We start from the raw sequence: 26,624 nt of genomic DNA, 5'->3' as shown, positions 1-26,624 counted from the left end.
AACATCTTTTCTCATCCTGATAGAGACGAGTCAAATTGCTGTCTCTATAAACAATTTTAAGGAATGAGAATGAGTACAGGTTTACTAGAGGACTTCTAAATATTAAATGTTTTTGTATAGATTCCCTATTGCTTTGATTCTTATTTTAAGCCCTTTACCCCTTTCTATGTAAATTGTTCCCACAAATAGGCAGAGCAATAAGTAGTTTAATCAAAGTGGAAAAACAAATAATTCTAAGTTTAGGTAGCAGAAGAAAATGGGTTTTCCCAAGTCATTCTAGATCAAGGCCTGATGGATCTATTTTGAGGCATTTCTACACAATAAAAAGAATTTGCTCTCACTAAACCTACTAATTTGGTTCTCTAGATACTGGTGGTTGCTGGAAAAGTGTCGTTCTTTGTTTCTCTTTCGTCTAAAAGTAAGCTATTCTTATTTTCAGGCGCATAGAGTATACGAGGTGAAGTAGGTGTCTGTTTTCTGATGCTGTTCCAAATGGAATATTAGGGTGGCTCTTTAGAAGGTTCTAGATGTGTGAGTCTTTTATTACTGAGCAATTGTTGCTTCTGTTTCTGGGGCCATCAAAACACATGTCACAACTATAAATTAAAACAAAAAAATCCATATGATGAAATAGAACTATAGTCTATGTGTGACTAGCAGAATATTCTTAGGAATATATTCTCACTTTCTTATAGGAAAACCTTGATATATGAAAGAAAATATAATGAAGGACACTGTATGGATTAATACATTGAAAATGAGGATGCAGTTTACTGATTCTAATTGATCTTCAAGAGTTGGAGCAACAGTGGAGAAAAGGCATGACGCTGATATAAATTTATTTACTTTTTAAATAAAGGCACTAAGTATGGTTGTTTTATTTTTTTGACAGTATGAAAGATGCAGGAATAGGCCATAAGCAATGGAGGAGTCCCATATCATCCACTTGCAAGCAGTGCCCCGTGGTCTACACCAGCCCCGTTTGTGGTTCAGATGGTCATACCTACTCTTCTCAGGTAAAGACAATTATAGTCATTTAGTATGAAATACATAATGCATATTTATTAGTAAGTGATTAAAACTATTCTCCAAGGTGGTTGTCCAAATAATTTATTTAACTTTTAAAATTATGCAAACAATTTCACTGGTTTGGAATATGATTTAATGTACATTTGTTTCTCCTATATCAGAGTTTTTAAACTGTGGACACTCTGAACTCTCAAATATTAAAACAAATATTTCCTTTCTTCCTACTATGAAAGAGGTCAGAAATGTTACCATGCCCTATAATAACATTAATTATTATTATTATAACAACAATAGCAGCTACAATCTGTGAATATCATCACTTCTTTAATCTCTATGTTATCGCCTATATTATCTCATTTAAGCGTCCAAAAATCCCTTTTAACAGTTGAGAAAACTAAGGATCAGAAAAGTATCACAAACACAAATTTAGATGACGTTGAAGGCACTATTTGACGTCATTTCTGATTCAATGTCTCTGTTGTCTCCTGCACATTACTCTGCCTCCTGATTTAGTGTCCTGTGTTGTTCAAATATGTAGGAGTTTTTAAGTACTTTACCTAATAAGACATTGATGAGTTTTCTTTGATTATGTGACAGAAAGAAACACAGGCTCACAACCTCTTACCTGAAACTTTGGGCCAGATACATCTATGAATTTAGATTTTTTAAAAATATATTTTATAAAGGTAATGTAGCATATTATGTAGTGTCCCCAGTGAGACCTTACTCTATAAGTAAACATATTAACATGTCTTTAAGGAATTATATGAATATTCACATTAAATAGGATACATGAAGTCTATAAAATAACTTTACCTCAGTTCATATCTGGTTTTGCTTACTGCAAAGTGAGTTCCAAAAATGTTTGGCTATCTGAACATTTTGTTTTGTGTATACCTCTTTATGAACCATACTATGTCCCAGTAAATATTTCCCTACAACTTTCACTTGCATTTTACAATTACTAATCTTGATAAGAGTATGACAAAAATAAGATAGATTAATTCAATCAATAAACATATGCATAGTACTTACTGGGTACCAAGTACTGTGCATCCTTAGTGAAGCTGCCATGTGCCTATTTGCTAAAATTTTAAAGGTGTATATAGAGGTCTAGATATTGCTAGAAGAGAAGGGAAGGCCTCACTGGTCCTCTCACATGACTTTGATCTTGGTGAATTTATCATGGTCCAGAACTTCAGCTTTGCAAGCCTAGAAAACTCACGTTGTCCGCACAGGGAGAATAAATCTATCTCATGTTATCAAATCTCACATGATAATGATGTGTAAAAATTATACTGATTTATTAAGTTACAACAAAGCATGTGCCTTATAATATTTAAACTGATAGGTAGAGCTACGTGGGAAGCAAATTTTAATCTTAATTTGTCTTGATAAATGTTGATAGTTGAACAAGTTGGATCGAGAGAAATTGGAATTTTTACTGGCATCCAGCTAAGATCTATGTCTTTCTAAACAATAGAAATATATGTCCTGGGGGTACTGATATGTTTGTATCCAGAGTGTTATGGTCCCTGGAGAGAGCAAGCATTAGTCCACCACCTACTTGTTTGAGGCTCTCTCTAGGATGCTCCTAGTAGATGATCAGTTCTTTCACAACTTAATTTCACAGGACATAAAGTTACAATCGCAAGTGATTTCCACCTGTTGACTCCATATGGGAGGCCTTGTTTGATAATTTTAGACAAATACAGTCGTCACACTCCCACTCAAGACTAAATACACCTATCATAAGTAGATTAATTCACATATATTTCTGATTTCATAGTGTTTCCCCTATTGTTCTACTTTGTACTGAGCACATTGTGAAGCCTCAGCTTATAAATCATATGGCCTAATTAATATTGTCAATAAAACCATTCGAAATAATCCATATTTGAATTATTAATTTAATATTTATTGCATATGTATCACTTTTGATAAACGACTTATTTACGTAGAAAGACATAAAAAGAACATGGTTCAAGTGAATATGAGTTTTAGGTAATCCCAAATTACCATCCTCATCTGTCGATTCTAGTTTAACTTGGTGAGTTTTCCCTTTGGACCAATACTCATCTTACCACAGTGAGGCTGAGCTGAATAAAATAATGAAAACTAAATAGACATCTTAGCCCAGTACAAACTTATATTAAATTCTCCTTACTAATACATTTTAGAAGTTTATTGGATTTGAAATTCAAATTAAGGCCCTCAGCTTTTTTTTGTGAGAGAATATTGCCCCAGGCTATTTAGGTACTATATCACAGGACAAAGACCACAGAGGCAACTGCCTTCTTGAGAAGGTCATTTGATTATTTCTCCAACATCTGCTTTTCAAGAGATGAAAACAGAAGATGGATGCAGAGGTCACAGGATCTTCTGGCACTTGGCTCACTCAACTTTGTCAATAAATTAAGCAAACTCTGACAGGGCAGATTTAAACAACTTTTGGGGGCTTGTAGGCATTTGAGCTCAAAATAATGGTGTGCTCCAAGTTCCAAGCTCAGTGTGGTCCATGAGGCTCCTTGCTTGAAGCTTCTAATCTCTCAATTGAGTAATCCTGATATGAAAAAGATTAGCCAGAAGCCAGGTATTATCCGTCCAGACTGTGGGGCCCTGTATCAGGGATGGAAACCAGTCTTGCACTCGAGGCCTTCTTGTCTTTCTGTATTGCGGACCCCTTGCATTGATATACAGAGGGTTTTTTTTTACTACTACAAAGTAATATTCCTACAACTTCTATTTTAGACTCACAATGTTTCCTTATTACCTTCAGCTCCATTTATATAGATGAAATTATAAATTATATTTCCACTGTACAACTTAATTGGAGGTGAGGTCATTACAAAGTGTAGTAGGTACGGGGGCTGAGAGATGGGATGGGAAAGAGGGTTATCAGAAGGAATCCAAAGGCAGACTTTAGTCAAATGACATAACTAGGATATAATTTTGGAAAATATACTCTTTATACAATGTAACCAATTGGGAATAATTATTTTATTAGAGTTCAAGCTCTGAACTTGTCAGCTTGTCTAGAAATCCTCAGCAGTGGATTTTAAAAATGTATACACAAAAAGACGAAGGAACAAATGTAAACGATGGAAAAACTGATTTACTTGAAAAAATATTGGGACTTGGTGTGATTTTCATAAGAAGTATTTTTGTAACATCTGATTTTTTTTTCCTCTTAAGAAAAACGATTGACTTCTTTTTAGAAGCCTACTTAATCTTTCTTTTTAAAGAAACCAATGTTTTCTGAATTATTTCAAATTCAGCAATGCCAGAAAAATCAAAATGTAAGTCTGTTCAAGGTCATTTGAGAGGTAATCATTCCTGAAATTGACAGAAAAGATGCAAGTCTTTGTTTCTTTACTTTAGGCAAAGTCTATTTTGATTGTATTGTCAAGCTTCAGTAAGAAACTAGGAATTGTTCTCCAATACAGCATCTATATTAGACCATGGATATATTTGTCACTGACTTGTATAAATTGTATACCACATTTGCTGAGCAGAAGTCAATAAACAACATTAACATTTTAGAATTCAGCAGGGCATATGTAACATAAATTCCCTGGGGACAACATTGGATGATTTTAAACTCTTTTTTATCCTATTTAGTCATGCAATGCTTAGCAGTTGAGCTAAATAATGGTGAATTCCTTAGGAATGAACACTGTTTATAAGAAATCTGGATGTGTGTGTTTGTATATGTTGAGGGAAGGCAAATAGAAATCTTATCCATTTTACGCTAGAGTTTCCAACTCTGGCTACAGAGATGCTACCTAAATTGGCTGGGAATGGGGCTCTGTGAATCCAAATTTTAAACTCTCCCCAGGTTATTTTTATGTGTAGCCATGGTTGAGAACCACTGTTGTATCCCTTCAAATTATTGCTTTTGAATTCTTAATTATGAGATTTGGGGTTTTTTTAAATAAAATAAAACAATAACATTAGAATTAAAGAGGAAGTATTAGAGGTGACATTTACTTTTTGTTGCAATCTGAGAAAATTCCATTTTAAGTTTCAACGTTCTACTATAGTGTTTTAATCTTTCTTTAATTTTTTTCCGTATTTAAGGCATTCTGTTACTTTCTCTTAATAATAGCTACTAATTCTAGCAGCTATACATACATTTTGAAAAATAGAAAATTTCTGACACCTCACCATTTTGGTGTGTTGTATCTATCAGTATTTAGTATTTAATTATGCTATGTACCTTCCTCTGAATACTTTGAACTGAGATAATTTTATGTTGGAAGATCCGTTAGAAATAGATGTGCACTGCTTCTATTGGAACTGCTTTTCCGCATAGGCTAGGTTTTGCTTTTGTCTTGGGTATGCCAAGTTGATCAAGATTACAACTCCAACATATTATCACAATTATTGACTGGGATAAGCTCTTTTAAAGCACTGAGCATTGAAAGAAAGAATATGAGTGAACTTTATCATAAAATCTCAGATTTAAAAGGAACTCAATAGGACATCTAAGACAAACTTCTACACAATATGCAAGTCCCTGATAAGATATGTTCTGTGAGATAAGTGTGTATATTTGAGGGGAGTTCTAATTGTCAGAAAAGGTTTCTTCTTCTTACATTGACTTATGTTCCCACACTCCTGATTCCTAGCCCCTCGGGCATATATTGATGCACAAAATATATACTTCGTTGTTGGGCAAAATGTGAATTCCTAAATTTTCCGTTTAAAGGGAGTAAGAAGCTAAAAGACATTAGCAAAGCAGCCTCAGGCTAAACTACTTTTTAATTTTTATAAAAGTCTATTTCCAGTTTTTTAGAACCATCTCTTACACATTTATTTAGACATGAACTTTTTTTATGTAGCTCACCTTCGTTGAGTTTGAGACATTCAACATTGTTTTCATAGAAACCCAATCCTCTATTTTGCCCTGATATTTAATCATATTAAGTCGTATTTAATTAAATTATATAGTTATGAGATTAATTTATTTAAACAGATTTTAGGATCCAAAAATAGTAGAGTGGTGGTAAGCATAAAACTCAACTGACAAAAATGAGAGTTTGGAGTCACCTATTAACCTTAAGTGTTCAGCATGCTGTGGATTTCAGTTATTTCCCTGGAGGTTGATTGAGAACAAACTTCCTGTGTAATTTTTTGTTGTCAACCAAAAAATATTCATCCAAGAGAAACTAATTAGTACACTCCTATTCTGTAAATATTTCATGTTTTTGTTAAATATCATTACCAAGTAAAGGTGAAATATGATGTTTTTTCAGTTGAATTTGAAGAATTAGAAATAATCACTGAATTATCACAATGTTTAAATATTTTCTGGGAAAATATTGAGTAAAAATAAATTATAATTATTTTTTTCTTCAATCCTGGATTCATTTTCTCCTCAGAATATTTTATATGTATGGAATATAATGTGTCAAGCAGTTTAGTGTTTTATAATATACTAATTCATTATTAGTGTATTTCAATGCACACAGAAAGGTAAGGGAAATAATTTATAGTGATGAGTGATTTTTTTTTTCAAAAAGGAAAAGGAGAAATAAGAAAATTAAGTTTAAACATGAAAACTATGTGCCATTTCTATAAAAGGATTATTATAGCTAACTAACTGCTTCTATTGTTAAATATTCAAAGAATTCTTCCCCTTTTTCAATTATAAATAGTACAGTATCTCATTGCTGTGGCAATGGACATTTTTGCCTTGCTTCTAAATTATTTCACTGACTAAATCATTTTTCTGCAACTTGTATTATACTGAAGAAATTTAACTTAATTTTAATTTTCCAGTATAATACACTTTAGAACCATAATTATCTTTGGAAGATGGCTTGTTGAAGTTAAGTGAGCAGACTGTATTTTGATTAATGCGCTAATCTCCATCCATACTCTACATATCTGCCCCTCATTCTTCTCCAGGAGTTTGCTTTATGGATTATTTTATGGCTCTCTAACTTTAACACAGACATAGGCTTACTTTTTTGGCTTGTTCAAGACTCTTGAGTTTTGTATATTGGTGTCTGCCATTCAACAAGTTTAGGAATTAGTTTCACTAATTTCTAAATTGATATATTGATGTATTTTCGAGATTATAACCTTAATTTTGTATGCATGACTGTGTGTTAAAATGGTCTTTCACAAAACTCCATTTATATTACTGGATTTGTGTAGTTTTATTAATTTATTTAATTGTTTTTAATGTAATTCCTTAGGAAAATGAAAATTTGGCAAATTTATATCTGTTCCACACACTTTACTAATAAAAATCTAAATCTATAAGTTTTGATCCACTGGTCTTCACTACTTATTTCACTTATTCCCTTGCCAGTGACTCCATAACACACTAAAAAATGGCTTCTCCTCCCATCCCTTCACCAAAACTGTTAGACTACATTTATCAGCGATTCAGAAAATACCAAATTCAGTGATTATTCCAAAACTCTTTTCTTAGTGGATCGAAATGAAATATTTGACAGTGTTATGACTCCCTTATCATCTTCTACTTGTTTTTTTTTTTCTCAAAACCTGGATGGTCATGGACCTGACCAGTGACTGCAACACCTTTGAATACAGGCTTCTAGCAGAACATGGGTGCCTTGCCCCAGAATACTTAGGCCCCAGTCACGCTACTTTACAGTGATTGCTAGGTCCTGAATTCTAAGGGATTTTTCTAATGCTCTGATCAGTGTTTCCCACAGCTTGATGCCAGTGGCTTAGCTGTGGGGACGAGGCATGCTGCATTAATGAATCTGAGGCACAGGTGTCTGTTTTTGTCTACCATCTACTATAACTTGTGTATTGATCTTGCAATATGGTAACCCACAAATTTTTCACTACATTAACTTTCATAATCTCATATACACATGTGCATATATTTATTTAGCTCTTCTTTGTGGCAGATACTGTAAGTGTTTTAGATATATTACCTCATTATTAGTCCTCCTTTTATAGACAAGAACACCGATGCACAGAGAAGTGAAGTAATTTGCCTAATGTCACTCAGCTAAGTCCACAGTCCATTCTCTAAATTACTTTTCCTTTCTTTAAATGTGAATTTGGAGCAGAAACACTGTTTTAATTAATTGCCTTTCATTTTTTTTTTACATTACTACATACAATTAATGTGATGACTCCATTTATTTGAATCACTAAATACAGATTGCAATATGTGGCCTTAAATTTATAGAGTTGCTTGTTTCTTAACTGGTTTGAAGCCTGTGATTTCCGAACCATTTTTTTAAAATTATATTTTTAGAGATTTTACATGCTAAAAAAGTTTAATTCATCAGTTTTCTGTGGTTATAATTTCTTGCAGAAGACAATCTTTATGTTTTCTTCTAGAAGCTTTAACATTTTAACTTTTAAGTTTAGGTATATGATAGTTACATATTGATTAATTTCTGTGTATGGTAAGAGGTAGGGATTGAATATCATTTTTTTGTTTTTGGTAAGGAAGATTTTCACTGAGCTAATATTGGTGCCAATCTTCCTCTATTTTTTTGTATGTGGGATGCTACCACAGCATGCCTTGATGAGTGGTGCGTAGATCCACTCCCAGGGTCTGAACCTGCGAACCCCGAGCCACCGAAGCGAAGCACACAAACTTAACCACTACGCCCATCAGGCTGGCCCCTGAATATCAGTTTTTAATATAGCCAGCCAGTTGTTGTGACATCATTTGTAGCTCTTTGCCCCATTGGATTGTTTTGGTGTCTGTCAAAAATGAAATAGTCCTGAAAGTGTGGATCTGTTTCTGCTCTAGTTTGTTCCGCTGAGTTATTTGTCTGCCCTTAGGCTTGTACCACACTGCCTATTTGCTGTATCTTTATGCTAAGTTTTGAATTCAGGTGCTTTGTGTCTGACTTTATTCTACCTTTTCAATACTGCTTTGGCATTTGCCCTTTGCATTTCCATATGAATTTTAGGATTAGTTTGTCAATTTCTACAGAAAATCAGCTGGAATAATGATTCACATTTTGTTCAATCTATAGACAAATTTGAAGAGAATTGATAGCAATACGAAATCTTCAAATCCACACACTTGGTATATCTCTTCATTTAGTCAGTTAGATTTACTTAATTAATGTTTTGTCGTTTTGGGGATAGAGGTGTGTAATGTTTTTTGTTAAATGTATTGCTAAGTAATTTGTTTTTATAAATGCTATTATAAATTTAACTGGTACTTTTATTTTTGATTGCTTTGCACTAATATATTGTCATATAATTAATTTTTTTATACTGACCTTGTATATTGACACCTTGCTAAATTCACTTATTTCTAGTAGTGTTTTGTAAATGTCTCAGAATTTTCTACATATATAATCATCATCTATGAATAAACAAATTTATTTTTTCCTTTCTTTCTTTTTATGCATTTTACTCTTTTTCTTGCCTTATTGTTCTGGTTAACACCTTCAGTATGATGTTCAATGTACCTGTTTGCCTTAATCTAAATTTGGGATGAAAGTGTTCAGTATTTTACCATTAGGTATGAAATTATATGTAGGTTTTCATATGTGAAAAAATAAAACTCTGAACAAAGCTTAAGCCAATGTTAATCAGGTTTTCTGCAGCAACATGGAATAGAACATACAACGTTGGTGGCTATATCCTGTCTTATTATCTATTAAAAAGGGAAAATACCACACATATTTACTTGTGGAGTTTTCATGTTAACTTTTCTTTCTTAGATAGTATAATCTTTGCCTTTTGGATAAAAGGAACTTGTTTTTTTATAAATATTCCATGTAGTAAGCATTTCTAGGGACTAGTTTCTCTAAAAATCTTAAAATAAGTAGAATATGCTTGAAATAACCGTGTTCTTTAAAAGAAGTACAATAACAGTAATAATAGGCATATAGTAGCTGTAACTGTAAAAGTAATATTGGCAGTAATTGCTAAAATAATTAAGCAATAATGTCGAGTAATGTTCTAAGTATTTTATCTGTGCTAATTTAATCTTTAAAACAACCCAATAAGACAGATTCTATAGTGATCCCCAATTTGTAGACAAGGAATAGGAAGCAAATGGCAGCCAGAAAGCTGGTAAGTATAGAATTGGAGCCCAGATTAGAGCTCACAGAGTTCACCACCATTTTGTTCTGTGCAATAAAACTGCCAGCAAGTTCCTGATTGATGCATTTATGACGCGTGGATTTTGCTCTAACGATGTCCTTTGTAACATCAATTATTCATCACTTTATCAAGAAAAAAGAACCATGGGAGGCAATAGGAGAGATTTAAAGAAGCCATATATATATTCCAACTCTTCAAAAACTTAGATTATAGCAAGATAAATAGGCTATCCATGTGTAAAGATAACTAGCACATGCCATTCTTAGTCTGCTGGTAGAAGGTATTCCAGCTGACATATTCCAAAAGTTTTCAAGTAGTTAAAAATCAGTGTATCCACAGCATCTTTGGAAAGGCTGTGTCTGTGTCTCTTCTGTCAAAGTCACAAAACTCATACCAATAAAGAAAAGATTTTTGAAAAGCTAACACTTCGTGAATACTTCATCTGTGTTAATCATTGCTCTAACTTAATATATTAATTAATTGATTTAATTTAATCGATTTAATTAATTATTTAATTAATTGATAAATTGATTTAATTTATATATAAATTAACTTATTCCTCATAACAACACTATGAGACGTAAGGTACACTAATATTTTAAAGATAATGAATCTGAAGCCTAAAGATTTTAAACATATTCATAAGGCCACAGAACTAGTAAATAGCAAGGCTATTACTAATATAAATATGAATAAAATTATGAATGATATAAAAGTAATAATATTATAATAAATTACATTGCAGAATAATATAGTATGTATATTATGCATATTAATAATATATTAATAATATATTAATAACAATGTGGATAATATTAATATAGGAATGTCGTTTTAAAAATAAGTGAGAAATAATTTTCTAGACAAAGAAAAAATAAGTGTGTCATATACTTATATGTATATCAATTTATAATCATATAAATGTGAAATAAACACAATGGTATGGGGCTGTCATACCCTTTTCAGCGAATACATGGGCAAATTACGTATTTTCCCACAATCTCTCTGTATATGCTCTGTAATCACTGTATGTTTCAATGTCCTTTAATCTCCCTCCACCCTAAATGTTCTCTACCAAGAAAATTAGTCTTGTTATGTGAATTGACAATGGATTAAGTGTGCTATCACATCTGAAGCAGGCCAACTAAACAAAAGCTAACTGAATCAAGGAGGTAAGTAAACTCTAATGTAGAAACTGGGTGGAAAAAAAACTGTCGATTGCTAGAATCAAGAAATATGAAGGTGAATGTCTTGTGAAAGAATGATAGAGTAGGCTTTCTGTGAAAGCATAGTGATTTAGATGAATTGGAAGATCCTCTAAACAGCTATGCCCACAGTGAGAAGAAAGCAGGGAAGCATCTCTCATTAGGAGCTGAGAATTCAAAAAGTAACCTGTTTGTCTCTGAAGTAGCTTTGGGTAATAATACCGTTATTATGGTATAATAGTTATACCTTTGAATCTGTTCTTTCCTGGATCTGGAGTTTTGGATTACACTACCTCAGAGCAGAGGTCAAGGAAGCTCCAAGATGAGACATAAAAGTTAAGGAATTTCATGTATTCACACCCCAATACTTGAAAACCCCAACATAAACCCTCTTTGTAGAAAAGTATAAGGAATTCAAACTTCTAAGGATTCTCTAGATTTTATTCTGCAAACTGTTTGCTCACACACAAATAAATAAATATTATAAATAGAAGAAACACACTAATATGACACAAATAAACCAGCAAAGAAAATGAGAAGAGTCAACATGAACAACAGTGAACAATGCAAATAACAATAAGAACAAAACCAGACTTAGATTTCAATACTTAAAATACTAAAATTATTGGATAAATAATTAGGTAAATCAAAACATACAACCACTATATAAAATATGTTTAATGTATGACATGTTTAAAGACTTAAAGTATTGAAAGATACAGTAAGACCAAAATAATTTCAGAAAATATTAGATTTGCAAAAGAACCAAACATAATTTATTCAATTGAAAATATAATCACTTAATTAAAAATGAAATGGATGATTAAATTTAAGATTAGATGAAGAGAATTAATGAACTATAATGATGCATGTATGTGAGTATATATGTATATGTATAAAACAGAAAATATATATAATGGAAAAATAATAAGTTGTCATATATGTAAATATATATGATGTGTGTACATATGTGTATGTATATATATATTTCAGAAAAATGACCCATATATTTCAGAAAATATTTCAGGAAAATGATCCAAAAAGGGTAATAGAGAATAGAGAGTAGAATAAGGTATAACGATATTTAAACTGAGATTCAGAAAGAGAAGCCAGAAGTAAAAAGAGGGAGAAAATATTAAAAGATACATTGAGGGGCCAGCCCTGTGGTGTAGTGGTTAAGTTTGGCACATTCTGCTTTGGTGGCTTGGGTTCGCAGGTTTGGATCCCAGGCCATGCTCGTCAGCCATGCTGTGGTGGTGACCCGCATACAAAATAGAGGAAGATTGGTGCAGATGTTAGCTCAGGGCAAATCTTCTTCAGCAGGAAAAAAAAAAAAAAAAGACACATTGAAAAATTTTCCAGAAATTATGAAAGGCATGAATCCACAAATACAGGATGTACAATGTGTAACAAGTAAGATAAATAAGAAGAAATCCATATCTAGATACACTGTAGTAAAATGACAGATTTTAAAAATAAAATCTAGCCAGACAAAAAAGCCATATTACCCACCAAAAATACTGTATCATTACACCAACAAAAATTATCTCAACAGGATTGATGGGATTCAGAAAACAGTATAAAAACACACTTAAAATATTGAAATAAAATTCAAAAGCAAGGACTTCAGGAGAAAATATCTTCAAAGGCTGCTACACAAACATCCTTGAAAAGATTGTACAGAACAAAAGCTCTCAGTGCCTCCAATTGCAAGATATGCAGAAATATGAGTGACCCATGGAGAATTGCCTCCCAACAATATCCTGCCTTCATTTCTGCATCTTCTTGGTTTCTAGAGAATTTTCCTATAAGTACACCACTCCATCAAATACTCCAGTTAATATAATCAACAGGTGCTGGGACCAAATCGTTTCAATTTGTCTCACCTAGCATTTAATTAAGGCTAACAGCAAGGGAGCTCCAAGCAAAAGGAGGAGATCAACCTGCATGAATATTGACCTCAAAAGTGTCTCCCTCCCCCACTCTGGGGTCCTGGACCTAACCACCTGAACAAAATCCCATAAAACATCAAGGTCTACCTTAGAAATCTAGGTGGCTTTTGCTTCAAGTTTCTGTCTTGGTCTTTCCACTTGTGCTGAACATTTAACCCAGGTACAGCAGGATGCATTAGTGATGCACAGACACCCACTTAGCCTGCAAGGAGGAATCTAGGACAATTATATCATCCAAAACACCCTGGTCAGTGAGTTGAGGCTGACCTGAATGCATTCCAGGAACAATGTGGTGTCATTGATCACTTCATCTAAGATCAGTGACAAATTTTGTATTAACTTTTCTAATTACATACCTCTTGTTATAGAGAGAAATCCCTTCAAGATAGTCATAAAACAATGAGTCAGGTATGCCACCTGGAATGAATAACCAGGGTAGGTTCATTTTAGAGAGATCTTAGTAGTCTAAGGGCTACATGAGTTACTGGTGGTGCTTCCTAAAGTAGTGGAAAATCTCTTAGACAACCCCTGAGATGCAAATCACCATGTTTTCAGTATGGAAGCAAGTTAATGCCTGGTTTCCATTCAAGAAGCACAGTCTCCATTCAAGAAGTAATGCACATGGTATCCTGGAAAAAAAATATTGTTAAAACTGGTGTGACAAACTGGTGTGACCTGCAAGTGGGACCTACATTATTCAGGGGACATAGATTGACAGTGCATCAAATGTGACCTTCCAACCTGTGAGAACATCTTAGTTTTCCCAATTGAGTTAGAATAATTGACTCTATTCCTTGTTTTTAGAGTGACAGCTTGAGAGCAGTCTGCTCAATCTGTCCTATTTTTTCCAAGCAGCTATCCTGATGGCATTCATCCACCTCACTGAATGACTGAGACTGGGGGTGGGAAAGACATCTGGAGGTGTTGGCAGGTGTTTTGCATGGGAGGGTCAGGGACTGGTGCCATCCCTTTCTGTTTCTGATAGACTTCTTGGTAAGATTAAGCAGTATAGAGAAGAGAAAGTCTAGGGAAAGGCAAACCCAGCCATCAGTTAAATTTAAGTCACCTGCAACACTTTGGGAGAGCCACACAAGGGCACTTTTCTTGAGGACGAAAGACATAGGGGTCTGATAGACCGAAGATCATTAATGTCTCTCTCTCTGCCATGTCTCTCAGGGTCTAAGATGTTCTCTCCCCATGTGCTAAGGTTGTTGCTCTCCCTCCATAGACACAAAATTAGTGTGCCCCATTTCAGAATTAAAATTTCCCAGTCCTTCTTCTCAACTCCTAAACTCCACACATAAGTGTCAGCCATCATAGTCCAGTCCAGGAGGGACAAGGGCATTTTTGTAAAAGTGAGACAGACATTATGTTCCCAACTTTGGCCTGCAGGGACTACTGTCAGGGGACCTAGTGAGCAGTGTGATCGAGGACCACGTTAATCCAACAAGAGAACTCAGGTGGCTGAACCAGAATTGAGCTTGAATTCCCATGTCCCTTTCGGACAGGCTGTCAGTCGGAGGGTACAGCAACCAGGCCAGCCTGTGGTTACTCTTAGGAGAAAGAAAAAACCTGAATGTTTATAGTAGGTACCTATAACCTCTTTTCATCTAGTTAATTACTCAGACACCAGCTGAGACGATATATTCCCTTTCTGGAGACAGCAAAATTCAGTGACCAAACTCTTACTAAGGTGAGGCAGGTAGAGTCAGAAATCTTTTGGAGTAGATTTTTGAGGAGACTTACAATGTCACATGCTTGTGGATGTTGAGGAGCATGGAAAATCCATTAAATACCTTGCCTGTCAGCCCATTGTTGAGTAGATTTTGTGATAAAAGTTGCACTGTTTTCAGGCTACAAATAGTCTAAAAATTCAAACACATGACACAGATTAATTTCAAAGGCCACGATGATGTGGCCAGAGTCAGCTGATGGAACTGAAATAGCAACAGCATCACCTTAAAAAGTGTCAAGAGAGACTTGTAGCTGAAAGGGTCCATTAGGTTGTGGAGCCCCAACGGTAGGGAATGTGACACACCTTGCAGCACAGCTTCCAAATCAGCCTGTTGGTTTACCTGATATAAAGGGCCAAGTAGAATGTCCAAGGGAGGAACATACTTTTCCCAGTATCCAAAGAGTCCAGTTAGGTTCTGGGACTTCTTGGTGATGACCAAAGAGATACCAGTTTTCCTTCACTGTTGGAGAGACAGCATTGTGAATCTACCCAGATAGTCGTAAAAACTACTCAGTGAGCAGGCCTCTGAATTTTGTCAGGAGTTTATCAGCCATTCCTGCTGGCAGAGATGTAATAATACTGCAATCAGAGTCATTGAGTCTCAGGCTTCTGACTTTCCAACCAACATCTGTATAGGGAAAGCATCTGTATAGGGAAAACTTTGGACATTAGAGGTTATAGACACCTGCTTGTGGCAAATGACGAAGAAGTTTTTCCCTCTAGAAAACTTAACATGTGGTTCCTGCCTCTTTCGGGATTAGGGAAATCTTCTCTCGCACTTACTAGACAGGGAAGTACAAACACATAGCACGTCAGTACCTACTATACATTCAGATGGAGAAGCAATAACAATATCCACTGAATTGGTCCAAAAAGCCCCAGGAAAAAGACCATGTTGCTTTACCTTCCATATTGTAAATCCTGCCTAAACCCCATCAGTTGAATCCTGTGGTTCTTCCCCAACAGAAGCTGACACAGTGGCAACTTGGGTGCCTGTATCCAGCACAGCCATAAAAGCCTGAATTGCTCCCTTACCCCAAAGATCTTCAGTACATTTGGATGAATGTACATGGCCTTCTGTCTCATTTGGAAATAGGGAAACCTTGACCTCATTGTCAAGATAACACTCCTTCCTACTCCTGCCTGGAAGCTAGTGAGCATTAACTAAAGCACTATTGAGACAGTTTCAGTCAGTCTTACTTGCTACTGAGGCTTGAAATTTTCAGTAGCAGGTAGAACAGTGGGTGAACCTTTTACTACCTTTGGCTCATCACTTGGGTGAGAGCATTCACTACTGGATCATGGGGAATCTTCTCATATCTTCTAATCTGGTCCAGGCCTTGGTGTCCTTTCACTTCTAGAAAGCATATCTCTGTCAGCATCCCATCCTTATTGCCAAAAAAAGTCAAGAAGTGTGAAGGATTTCAGATTTTTACCCTACTTGCAAGCAGATGCCACACTTTCATGAATGTAGGCAGCGGACATGAGACTCCTGGGTCAGAGACAAAAGATTTTATTACTTACGACAAAAGCAGAATAGTTTTTATATTTGTGTCAGTTCTCCTTTCCCCACAGGGTCATTGTCCCACAGAAGCAATGCAGAGTGGCCCAGTTGGATGTTCCGCACACATTGGGTTTGTGTCACAGCTAAGGAAATCTGGATGTTTTATAATGGGCTATAAACAAGCCTGCCAAATCTTTTCCCCATGAGAAGACATTATCTTTATTTTACTGGGTAGCAAACAAATCTGCCTGCTCTTCCAGAAGGAGACATTGTCTCTATCTTGCAAAGGTATTTACTATACAAACAAAATTGAATAGATAATACAAATCAAAAGGCTGTCAGTGCCTTTGTTCCCATGATGTACAGAAACACAGAAGATCCACAGGGACTTGTCTCCCAACACTACAAAATAGAAGGTTAGCTCTATGATGTCAGAAAAACTAGATATTCAGATAAAAGTCATAGAAGATGAAGAGGATTGCTACAAAATAATAAGTTAATTCACCTGGAAAATCTAATATAATAATTCTAATCTTGCATGTATATAATACAATAGTCTCAAGATATATAAAGTAATCTTGTATGTATATAGTAAAATAGTTTGAAGACATAAAAAGCAATTTCTATGGGAAGAAACTGTCAGATCTCACTAACACATTGTGAGATTTCAGCACTCCTCTCTTAGTAATTAATGGAACTACAGAAAACGAATGTTAGGCTCCTCCCCTCCCTTACCTGGATCAGAGTAAGTCAGTGGGACTCACTGCACAGTGGTGAAGGGAGAAGGGGTGAACCCTGTAACATAGCCCTGGAGGTGTGCCTACCTGTGCCTAAGAACATGGTGTATTTAGTGGGGAAGGTTCCTGGAATTTGTATGCTGAGGAGATGACCAGTAAGATTGTGAGATTAGTTCTCTTGGGCAATTAAGAAAATAGATTGAGCACATACGTTAATCTATGTCTCTCATTTGTTGGAGAAAGTACTTACAAACATAGAAAATGGGAGGCTGGAAAGAATCTTGAGATATTGGATTGGAGTTGGAGGCATCAGGATGAACTCATGTTGAATATTTTTGGGTTTTTTAAAAAATATGTATACAATAACACATATAGAATTGGTTACAGATGTATTTGTGTGCATGTGTATCCTAGAAGGATAGTTGTTTATTTACAATATTTAATAAATTATCAACCTCTGAAGGTTAGCTAGTTTGCTTCTATCTCTGTTTCACCTTACCCTTAGTGTCTTTCTTTTTTGTATTCACCTTTCTTATATAAACTCATATTTAATAATATGTTTTAGCCACTCAAGTTAGGAGGTCCTCCCTCTTCACCATAGCCCCAATGTTGCCGGGATTCTTCCCTCCCAATGTGTATGCTAAAGCCATGGTCTTAGATGCGCATTTATTCCTGTAGGCAGTCAACAGAGGGCACTTTCACTCTGGAGCTGATGGTTTCTCAGGTTACCCTCTGAGGTTTGCTCAAGAGCAAACTTTACCCAGTGGAAAAACTAAGTTTTATGGGTTTGTATCTTTGTGTCAAAGCTATTTGCACCAGACCTTCCCTATCTTTCTCTTTTAGCACATCCCAAAGTATATCATTGCTAGCAGTGCATAAAACTGCATAGGGGCTATTGACCATTAAGCATAAATCTTAGCTATAAGAACAGTACATAACTTTAGATAGGCTCTTGGTATTTCTTGTGCATAAAAAATGAGGAATTTCCTTAAGCTTTATGTTTATTAAAACCGTTAATATAAAAATTTAAGTATGTAAGCCCAATAGACATTGAACTGTATGCACAAGATATCACACTTTAGTATATTTTTGTTTGCACAATTGTTGAAGTCATCTACTACTTTGAGATTTTCAGAGTCTTTTCTCCTGTTAGCTACATTTAACCTTCTGTCCTGAATCTTTCATCTCCTTGTACGTCCTTTTAAAATCCCTTGTTATTTACTCCTATTCTTTTTCAAAAATTCACTTCCATTTATATCCGTAAAAATAATTTCTTCTCAAATGTCATCCTCAATTTTAGGAGTACTTGGTATCATGATCTTCTACTTTCATCCATTTCTTAATTATTTTTAACCATTCCTGCATCTTTCTGGAAAATTCTATGAGTTGTTATCTGTCAAAGTCCATATTATATGCTAAGATAAATAATGAAAATGTAAATCAATAGTAAGTTAAAATGATTTCATTAACTTTATGTATGTATTATATCAGTCATCAAACAACATGTTTTTATAGATTTTATTTTAATTGAAGCTATTACTGATAATTGAAAGCAACATTGGTCTGGAATAATTTAAACAAGAATTTTAGTTTAATGACAATTTCAATAAAATGTAATAATTAAATGATTATGAAATAAACACACTATCCTTTTGATCCTTAAAATATTTTATTACCAGATTTTCAAGTCTAGGATATCTGTTTACAACAATGGCCTAACAAAGAGGAAAATGCGTATGTGAACACTGCATTTAGCACACAAATCACAAAATAAGAGACATTTGACAACAGATGATCTTATAACTCAATTAAATAATTTGATAATATGAAAAACAGGTTTTTTTATATGCATACACTCACAATGTCAACTGAGGTGAGGGGATACACAATCCTGACATTCTAGGACTACTTTAGATTAAATTGAGTTCACAGCAGAATGTAATGCAGCATTCCATGTACATCTGTGAACACCCAGATACTCTTTAAAGGGAAACCATCCAAAAACCAGTATTGCATCCAATCCTGAGTTCATAATCCGTATGTCAGGTTGTTTTTGCTTTGGCACATTCTGATGTTGTATCACAGGATATTGTAAACTGTGTGCCAAATGAGAAGTTTCTGCTAGGTATTTTGAGATGTGTTTAATCTGGGAAGAAAAAATATCTGTAATAATAATACCTGTTTGAAAAATAGAAGATGTACTTACTGGTCCAGAGAATATAATACATCTAAGAGAATGTGTTCAGTAAGATAAAGAAAGTATACTTTTTTGCCTCATCTTTTTCTGGTGATTCTCATTGGTCAGGTAATCTAGCTGACAACAAGAGCAATATTTTAACTGGTTCGTGTTTACATGACAAGGATTGTAAATTTATTAACCTGAGTTGAAGTGCCCTTACTGTCCTCATGTCATCTCACCTCAGTTAACTTAAATTCAACCAGTCCTCTACAATATAATTGTCCCCACTTATTCGCTGGGAATGCATTCCAAGACCCCCAGTGGAGCCTGAAACCACAGATAGTGCAAAACACTATATATATATATATATACACACACACATATATATATATATATACACACACACACACACTATGTTTTTTCCTATACATACATACCTTTGATAAAGTTTAATTTATAAATTAGGTACAGTAAGAGTTTAACAACAGTAACTAATAATAAAGTAGAACAATTACAACAATATATAATAATAAAAGTTACTGTAGATCTTAGCAACCTTAGCATATAATTTTTTTCTTTCCTTATTAAGTCAAGAACTTTCACCTTTTCACTTAAAAGAAGCACTTTAAAGCTTTTCTTTGGCGTATCCTGATTGCCAGCATCACTACTCTTGCACTTTGGAGCCATAGCCAAAATAAGGGTTACTTGAACACAAGCATTGTGATACCGCTACGGTTGCTCTGATAACCCAAGTGGCTACTAAATGACTAGCAATACAGTGTGGATACACTGGACAAAGTGATGATTCACATTCACATCCTGGGTGGACGGAGCAGGACAACTAAAGATTTTGTCACCTTACTCAGAGTGGTGTGCATTTTGTAACTTAAGAATTGTTTATTTCTAGAATTTTTCATTTAATATTTTTGGACCGTGGTTGACCGCTGGTAACTAAAACCATGGAAAGAAAAACTGTGGATAAGAGGGGACTACTGTACCCAATTTCTAGATGCTGACTTGAATGCCTGATAGAAACAGTGTGAAGTATAAGGAATAAAAAGAAATTGACTTGCATATCAGTGAGCCTTAGAGATTGCTTAAATTAAGGACTTTAATATTCTCAGAACTCAGTTGGTCCTTTTCTCATTTTGACTTTGCTTGGTAGCATCTGTGTGCTCACATCCTTAGTGTTGTCCCTGTAAAGGGACTACCTCTGTCCCCTCAGATCTAGCTAAGAATGTAGAAAAAATCACTCTGACTTGCCTCATGTCACCCATGGTGAAGGTGGCATGATACAACATTTTATAGTATGAAAGAAGTTTCCCAAAATAAAGTTTCTGGTGAGAAGTTATTCAAAATAAGCAGAGTGTTATTCCTTAATGAAAACTAGAGTGTTAAACAGAGAAAACAATGGTATAGTGTCCACTTGAATGCATAGGGTCGATGAAGGTTTTTCCCATGTTTAACTCCCTGCTTGTGTATGTATGCTACAATTATGATATGTGTGTGCAAAAGGTAAGTCCCTATTGAATGAATGAATCAGTTCAAGGCTGAATCAACTCTTTTTTTCCTCCTCTGATTGTCTTTGCACGGGAAACACCAGAGTGGGGATCGGAAAAATCCAAATGGAGGAAATTTCCTTGCAAAAGGGTTAGCTATAGCTGAACATGAGGAATTCTACTCATGAAAGCACAGATCATATCTAAGATACTGGTTGTTTAAGGTATTAAAGAGGTATAATGTAATATATTTTTCAGTCCACGATAGATTAAAACAGAGACTAAAAAGAAGTGATTCATACATATTTCCCGATTTGTTTCTTCATTTGAATAAAAATTTTTATCACTACAATAAGAAGTAGAACATCGTTGCTATTTTTACCTCTTGCTAATTGTTTACTTGTTCTACATTGGAAGCAGTATAAAATAGTGCTGGAATCCCATTTTAGCCATATATTTTTGATCAGTTGCATAAGCTCTCAAAGCTTCACTTATAAAATTTATTTAAAAAATATATACCTATCTTACTTTGATGATCAAAAGACTAATGCATCAAAACTGCTTAACAGTACTTGACACATAATGACACCTCGATGAAAGTAGTCCTTTATAAACTATGGTTTGTTGTTTTAGCTGATTTGTATTTTCTGGATAATTAAAGTACTTGTAGTTGGTAATTTCTTTACACCATTGTTTTTATTTTACATGCATTACTTTGTGAATGCCCAAGAAAAAATTCCTAAAGAAATACAGAAGAGATCTTGAGAGTTTAGTTAATCCATTCATTGTCTTTCAGTGGACCATTGCCTAAGTCAAGGCTTCTTAATCTAGGTATTGCTATTGATATTTGAGGTCAGGTAATGCTTTATTTTAGGGGGCTGACCTGTGCATTGTAAGATGTTTAGCAGCATTTCTGGCCTCTAACTACTTGAAGCCAGCAGCAATCCCCCCCAACCCCCTAGTTGAGAGAACCCAAAATGTCTCCAGACGTCTCCTGGGGGGCAAAATCACCCCCAGCTGAGAACCTCTGACTTAAGCCATCTATCATGGCCATGGTGACTGCATCATCTTGAAAACCTGTAACAATAGCCTCTCCCAGTGTTTGCTGACCCTGATGTTTGGGGTCTTTTCTGTGGGCAGCCCAGATCTCTCCTGTGGTAAGATCATAGTTTCTTCTTTGATTTCATGATTAAACCAGTGACTTTAACTTACCTTCGCTGACAAGTGTCAGTTTTGACCATTGAAAAATCATTCTGCAGACTTGCTTTTCACAATATTTCATAACTTAAGTGTTCTCAATACTCAGGGTCTTAATCAGGAATGCATTAATCATGTCTTTCTCTACAGTATTTGCATTTTTTGGTAATTATAGACTAATGAGCATGCCCTTTATGTGATATTTTAATTCACTTATACCTTTATAAATATTTCAGCTTTGTGATAATTAAGTAAATTGAACATTATTAGAAATGCAATCAGTGAATGTAGCTAAAAAATATTTTAAAATAATACTTTCCAGGTCCTAATATTCTTTGAATAAAATTCTTCATGAAGAATCCTTTTTTTTTTTCCCAAAATCAATCCATAAGCAAATACAACTAAATGGTTTTCTGATCACAGGAAGCTAGATTCATTTAACTATACACATGGGGTATATTTGCTCTGCATTGGATTCTGCTGCTCTTTACAGAAACGCATATGGAAAAAAGTGTTCCATAGAATCATTCTGAAAGAGAAATTGTTTCATTTATAAAGCAATTCTTTTGCAAAGCTGTAACTATCATATCATGCAATCTTAAAGACAGCTTTGAAATTTTTAAGTTATAATTATGTCAAAGAAAATTAGCTAAGAGGTGAAACTTTTTTGATAAAAGTTAAATTTTTATAAAGATTGTGCTCTTTTCTTGTAAATTATTTTCATGGTAAGTAACATTACAATGAATCATCAACTTTTGAGCAGAAAATACGTGATTCACCTTTTTAATAAACTATCAACTTATGTATTTTTGTTGTTCATTTAAGTATTTTTCGAACTTTCATTTTATTTGAATAAAAAATCACTGATAAAATAAACCACATGTAAAATGTAAATGAGTATAGCACAATGTATCCTTGAAGGAAGCTAACACATTTTCAAATTTCAAAATTCAATATTAGCTATAATTAATATTGACTTTTGGCTATGCCTGCTCATATACCACTTATACTTGCTTTTGAACTTTTCTTAAATTATGTCATGAGTCAGAATTTTCTTGTGACCCAATCCAGGATTCTGAAATATTAAGTTAAAAGAAGTTACAGTAAAGAATATTAAATTGGAAGTCTCAAAGTTTTATATAACTTACTTGGCTTTCATTAAAGCACTCATAATTTCTTTACTATTTATTTCTACTTTTGATTAGATATTGGGCATTTTTAATTACATTTAAAATTGATTTGTGATTTTACATGACAAGATCATTTTTTTCAGTTATTGAAATATTGACTAATGAATAATAGTGATACCTTTGAAGGAGTTTATTCCTCCAAAAACGCCCACTAAGCCACTACAGATATATTCCAAGTGTAATAATTTTTAATCATTTGTTGCAGGGCTAGTAAAGAATTTTGCCTGTCCATTAGAGAGTTATTTGACAAGGAAAAAAAAAATGTTGCACAGATGTGAGTAATCTGATTAGTCATTGGGTGTATTCAGTGCTTCTTGTTATCAGCTGAAGCTGAATTAAATTAGTCACTGGTGCATTTGTCGATTGGAGCCAGAAAGTCTGCCCTATTTAATTTTAAAATAATTTGCACTGAGTAAATTATGGACATAGCCACTAAAGAAATCACATTACTTCAGAATTAGCGAGATCTATTTCTTTTAGAGTAGGAAGATAATTATTGCCTCTTAAAAGATGGAGTAGGTTTACAATTTTTTAAATCATGTCAAATGTGCAGTTATAGAATATTATCTTAAGAGTGAGGTAAGGATACTCAGGCTTAGAATTCTGCAAAGAGTAATATTTACAAAGAAAACCAAACTAAAAAAAAAATAATCTTTTTGTGCCATAGTAATTTGGATTATTTACCTTTAATTTCATTCAGCTTTTGTTAACATTTACTGAGAACCTGGTTCATGGTAGCTACTGCTGTTTGATTCTTAAAATTCTGTAGATTAGGTTTATCTCAATTATTCCTATGATAAAATAGAGGTTGAGAACATTTAAGAAACTAGCCCTAAATGCCACATTTAGGAAGTGGTACTTATAAGATTTGAATTCAGGTGTAATGCTGTTTGTTCTACTCCATTCATTTATCTTTTCCCATACCATGTGTAATTGAATCACGAGTGTACTATTGTCACTTTTTATTGATATAACTAAATATATTTGAATTACTATCGTTTTCTCTTTTTATACAGTGCAAGCTAGAATATCAGACATGTGTCTTAGGAAAACAGATCTCAGTCAAATGTGAAGGACCTTGCCCTTGTCCTTCAGATAAGTCTACGAGTACAAGCAGAAATGTTAAGAGAGGTAAGTGATGCAAATTTATCTATAATTTGATATTTATTCCCTCTAGTAAAATGTTTTGCAATAAATGTTAAGCAATTAAATATACAGTGAAATTTACTTTTATAAATATACCTAAGAGTAATTGTATTGTAAGTAAAGTTTCTTTTCCTTTGGCTTCAATTATTATAGCAAATAATGTTTTTCTATAGATTTTCATTTATCTTGATAGTAATAGCTGGATACTTCTTTCTTATACGCTGGCCATACATAAGAAAGCTAAATCAACGTCTTCTATGAAGTATTGTGTCTAAAATGTGTGTTTTACATCCATATTTTCTTTTGGAGCAAGCAACTGATCACTGGTAACATAGTAAATGATAAAGTAGTTTGGTCAGAGTGAAACTGGTCAGTCAATTAGCACTAATCTTTTATTTATTTTTATTTTTATTATTATTTTCTTTTGTGAGGAAGATCAGCTCTGAGCTAACATCCGTGCTAATCCTCCTCTTTTTGCTGAGGAAGACTGGTCCTGGGCTAACATCTATTGCCAATCCTCCTCCTTCCCCCCCCCACCCCCCCCCCCCCGCAAAGCCCCAGTAGATAGTTGTACGTCATAGTTGCACATCCTTCTAGTTGCTGTATGTGGGACACGGCCTCAGCATGGCCGGAGAAGCGGTGCGACGGTGCGCGCCCGGGATCCGAACCCCGGCCGCCAGTAGCGGAGCGCGCACACTTAACCGCTAAGCCAGGGGGCTGGCCCAAGCACTAATCTTTTAAAATAAAGATGTCTTCGCCATATAGAGTATATGTGTGTGTGTGTGTATAAAATTTCCTACTGAATAATTTCATAATTGATCTTTCTTTTGATTAGATATGGAGTTCTCAAATTTGTATTTTAATTGGTTTTTTGTCTAATAAAATAACGAAATACATATAACTTGATGCGTGTTATAGTATATAATTTGGCTTTTTGTAGATTATTTATTGTAGTTTACATGGTATTATTTATATATTTGAGATATTGTTAATGATTTTAAAATAACCTCCATGGCTGCTAGTTTCAGTTCTTTGCAACTAGAGATAAAGAAGGAAATGTAGAGAATAGATGTTTCTTTAAGTCAAAGACTATTTTATAGAGCACTATCATCAACATTTATTATATATTTTATAACTATCTGAATCTTGGAATTTAACAATTATCATCATTGGTCTTTAATGCAGAGAGTTGATTTTTGCCTTTTTTCCTGAAAGATATGAACAATGGATATGCAGATAGGAAAAAAATCTTAGTTAATATGAAGTTTATTTAATATAAATTATGTATTTTCTTTTCTTTTTTTTTTTTGTGAGGAAGATCAGCCCTGAGCTAACATCTGATGCCAATTCTCCTCTTTTTTCTGAGGAAGATTGGCCCTGAGCTAACATCCGTGCCCATCTTCCTCTACTTTATATGAGACGCCGCCACAGCATGGCTCAACGAGCAGTGCGTCAGTGTGCGCCCGGGATCCGAACCGGCGAACCCTGGGCTGCCGCAGCAGAGCGTGCACACTTAACCGCTTGTGCCACAGGGCCGGCCGCCCTAAATTATGTATTTTCTTAAACATGATATACTTGATATTTGCTGTTATAGTCCCATGATAAATATTTTATCATAGATAAAACTTTTAAACTTCAATTATGCCACTTATATTGGTCTTTACTCATTACATAATATTAAGATAATTTAAAATTAAACTATGTTATAGCATTGCCTTTAGTAAAGCAACTATTCAATTTTATTATTCAAAAGAAAATTAATTGATTTGCAAATTAATGGTAAGCTAGTGCTCAAACATTAGGCAATGTGCGGAAAGACACCAACTGGTGTAAGAAATATTCTTAGCTGCCTTCCAGGAATGCTGTTCTTTAAGCCTTACCCTTGTTGCCTCACAGATCTCAGGCCAGCTTCAGAGCTGGTTTCTTTCTGGATTCTCCATCTCCATATCCCCAGTCTGCTGTCTCCAGCACAGCCAAATAAGGATGTTCAGCATGACCTTGAATATATTAATCAGCCTCCATACAATTAAGAGCTAAATATCATTTTATTCTAACTAAAGTACTGCAAATATCTCTGCCTTCCTCATCCCCACTCCCTATTTACATAATTGAGTATATTTTCCTCTGAAAATCTCTTCGGATAGGAAGTAAATCCTACCTTGGTGTTCAATATCCATGTCTC

The 26,624-nt window shown here is 34.4% G+C and overlaps 1 protein-coding gene across 1 annotated transcript in view; it reads left to right on the top strand.

Moving 5' to 3' along the window:
* SPOCK3 (SPARC (osteonectin), cwcv and kazal like domains proteoglycan 3) overlaps positions 1-26,624 on the top strand; it is a 471,565-nt gene that overhangs the window by 300,487 nt on the left and 144,454 nt on the right. Inside the window, exons 5-6 of the mRNA XM_058550318.1 lie at positions 893-1,016; positions 24,313-24,427. Of these exons, the coding sequence (XP_058406301.1) occupies positions 893-1,016; positions 24,313-24,427 (239 nt within the window). The remainder of the gene's footprint in view (positions 1-892; positions 1,017-24,312; positions 24,428-26,624) is intronic.

The sequence above is a fragment of the Diceros bicornis genome, chromosome 11 (assembly GCF_020826845.1).
Source record: "Diceros bicornis minor isolate mBicDic1 chromosome 11, mDicBic1.mat.cur, whole genome shotgun sequence".
Classification (NCBI taxonomy): Eukaryota; Metazoa; Chordata; class Mammalia; order Perissodactyla; family Rhinocerotidae; genus Diceros; species Diceros bicornis.
The sequence above is the reverse complement of the archived record's forward strand: the minus strand, read 5'-3'. Positions and strand labels throughout refer to the sequence as shown.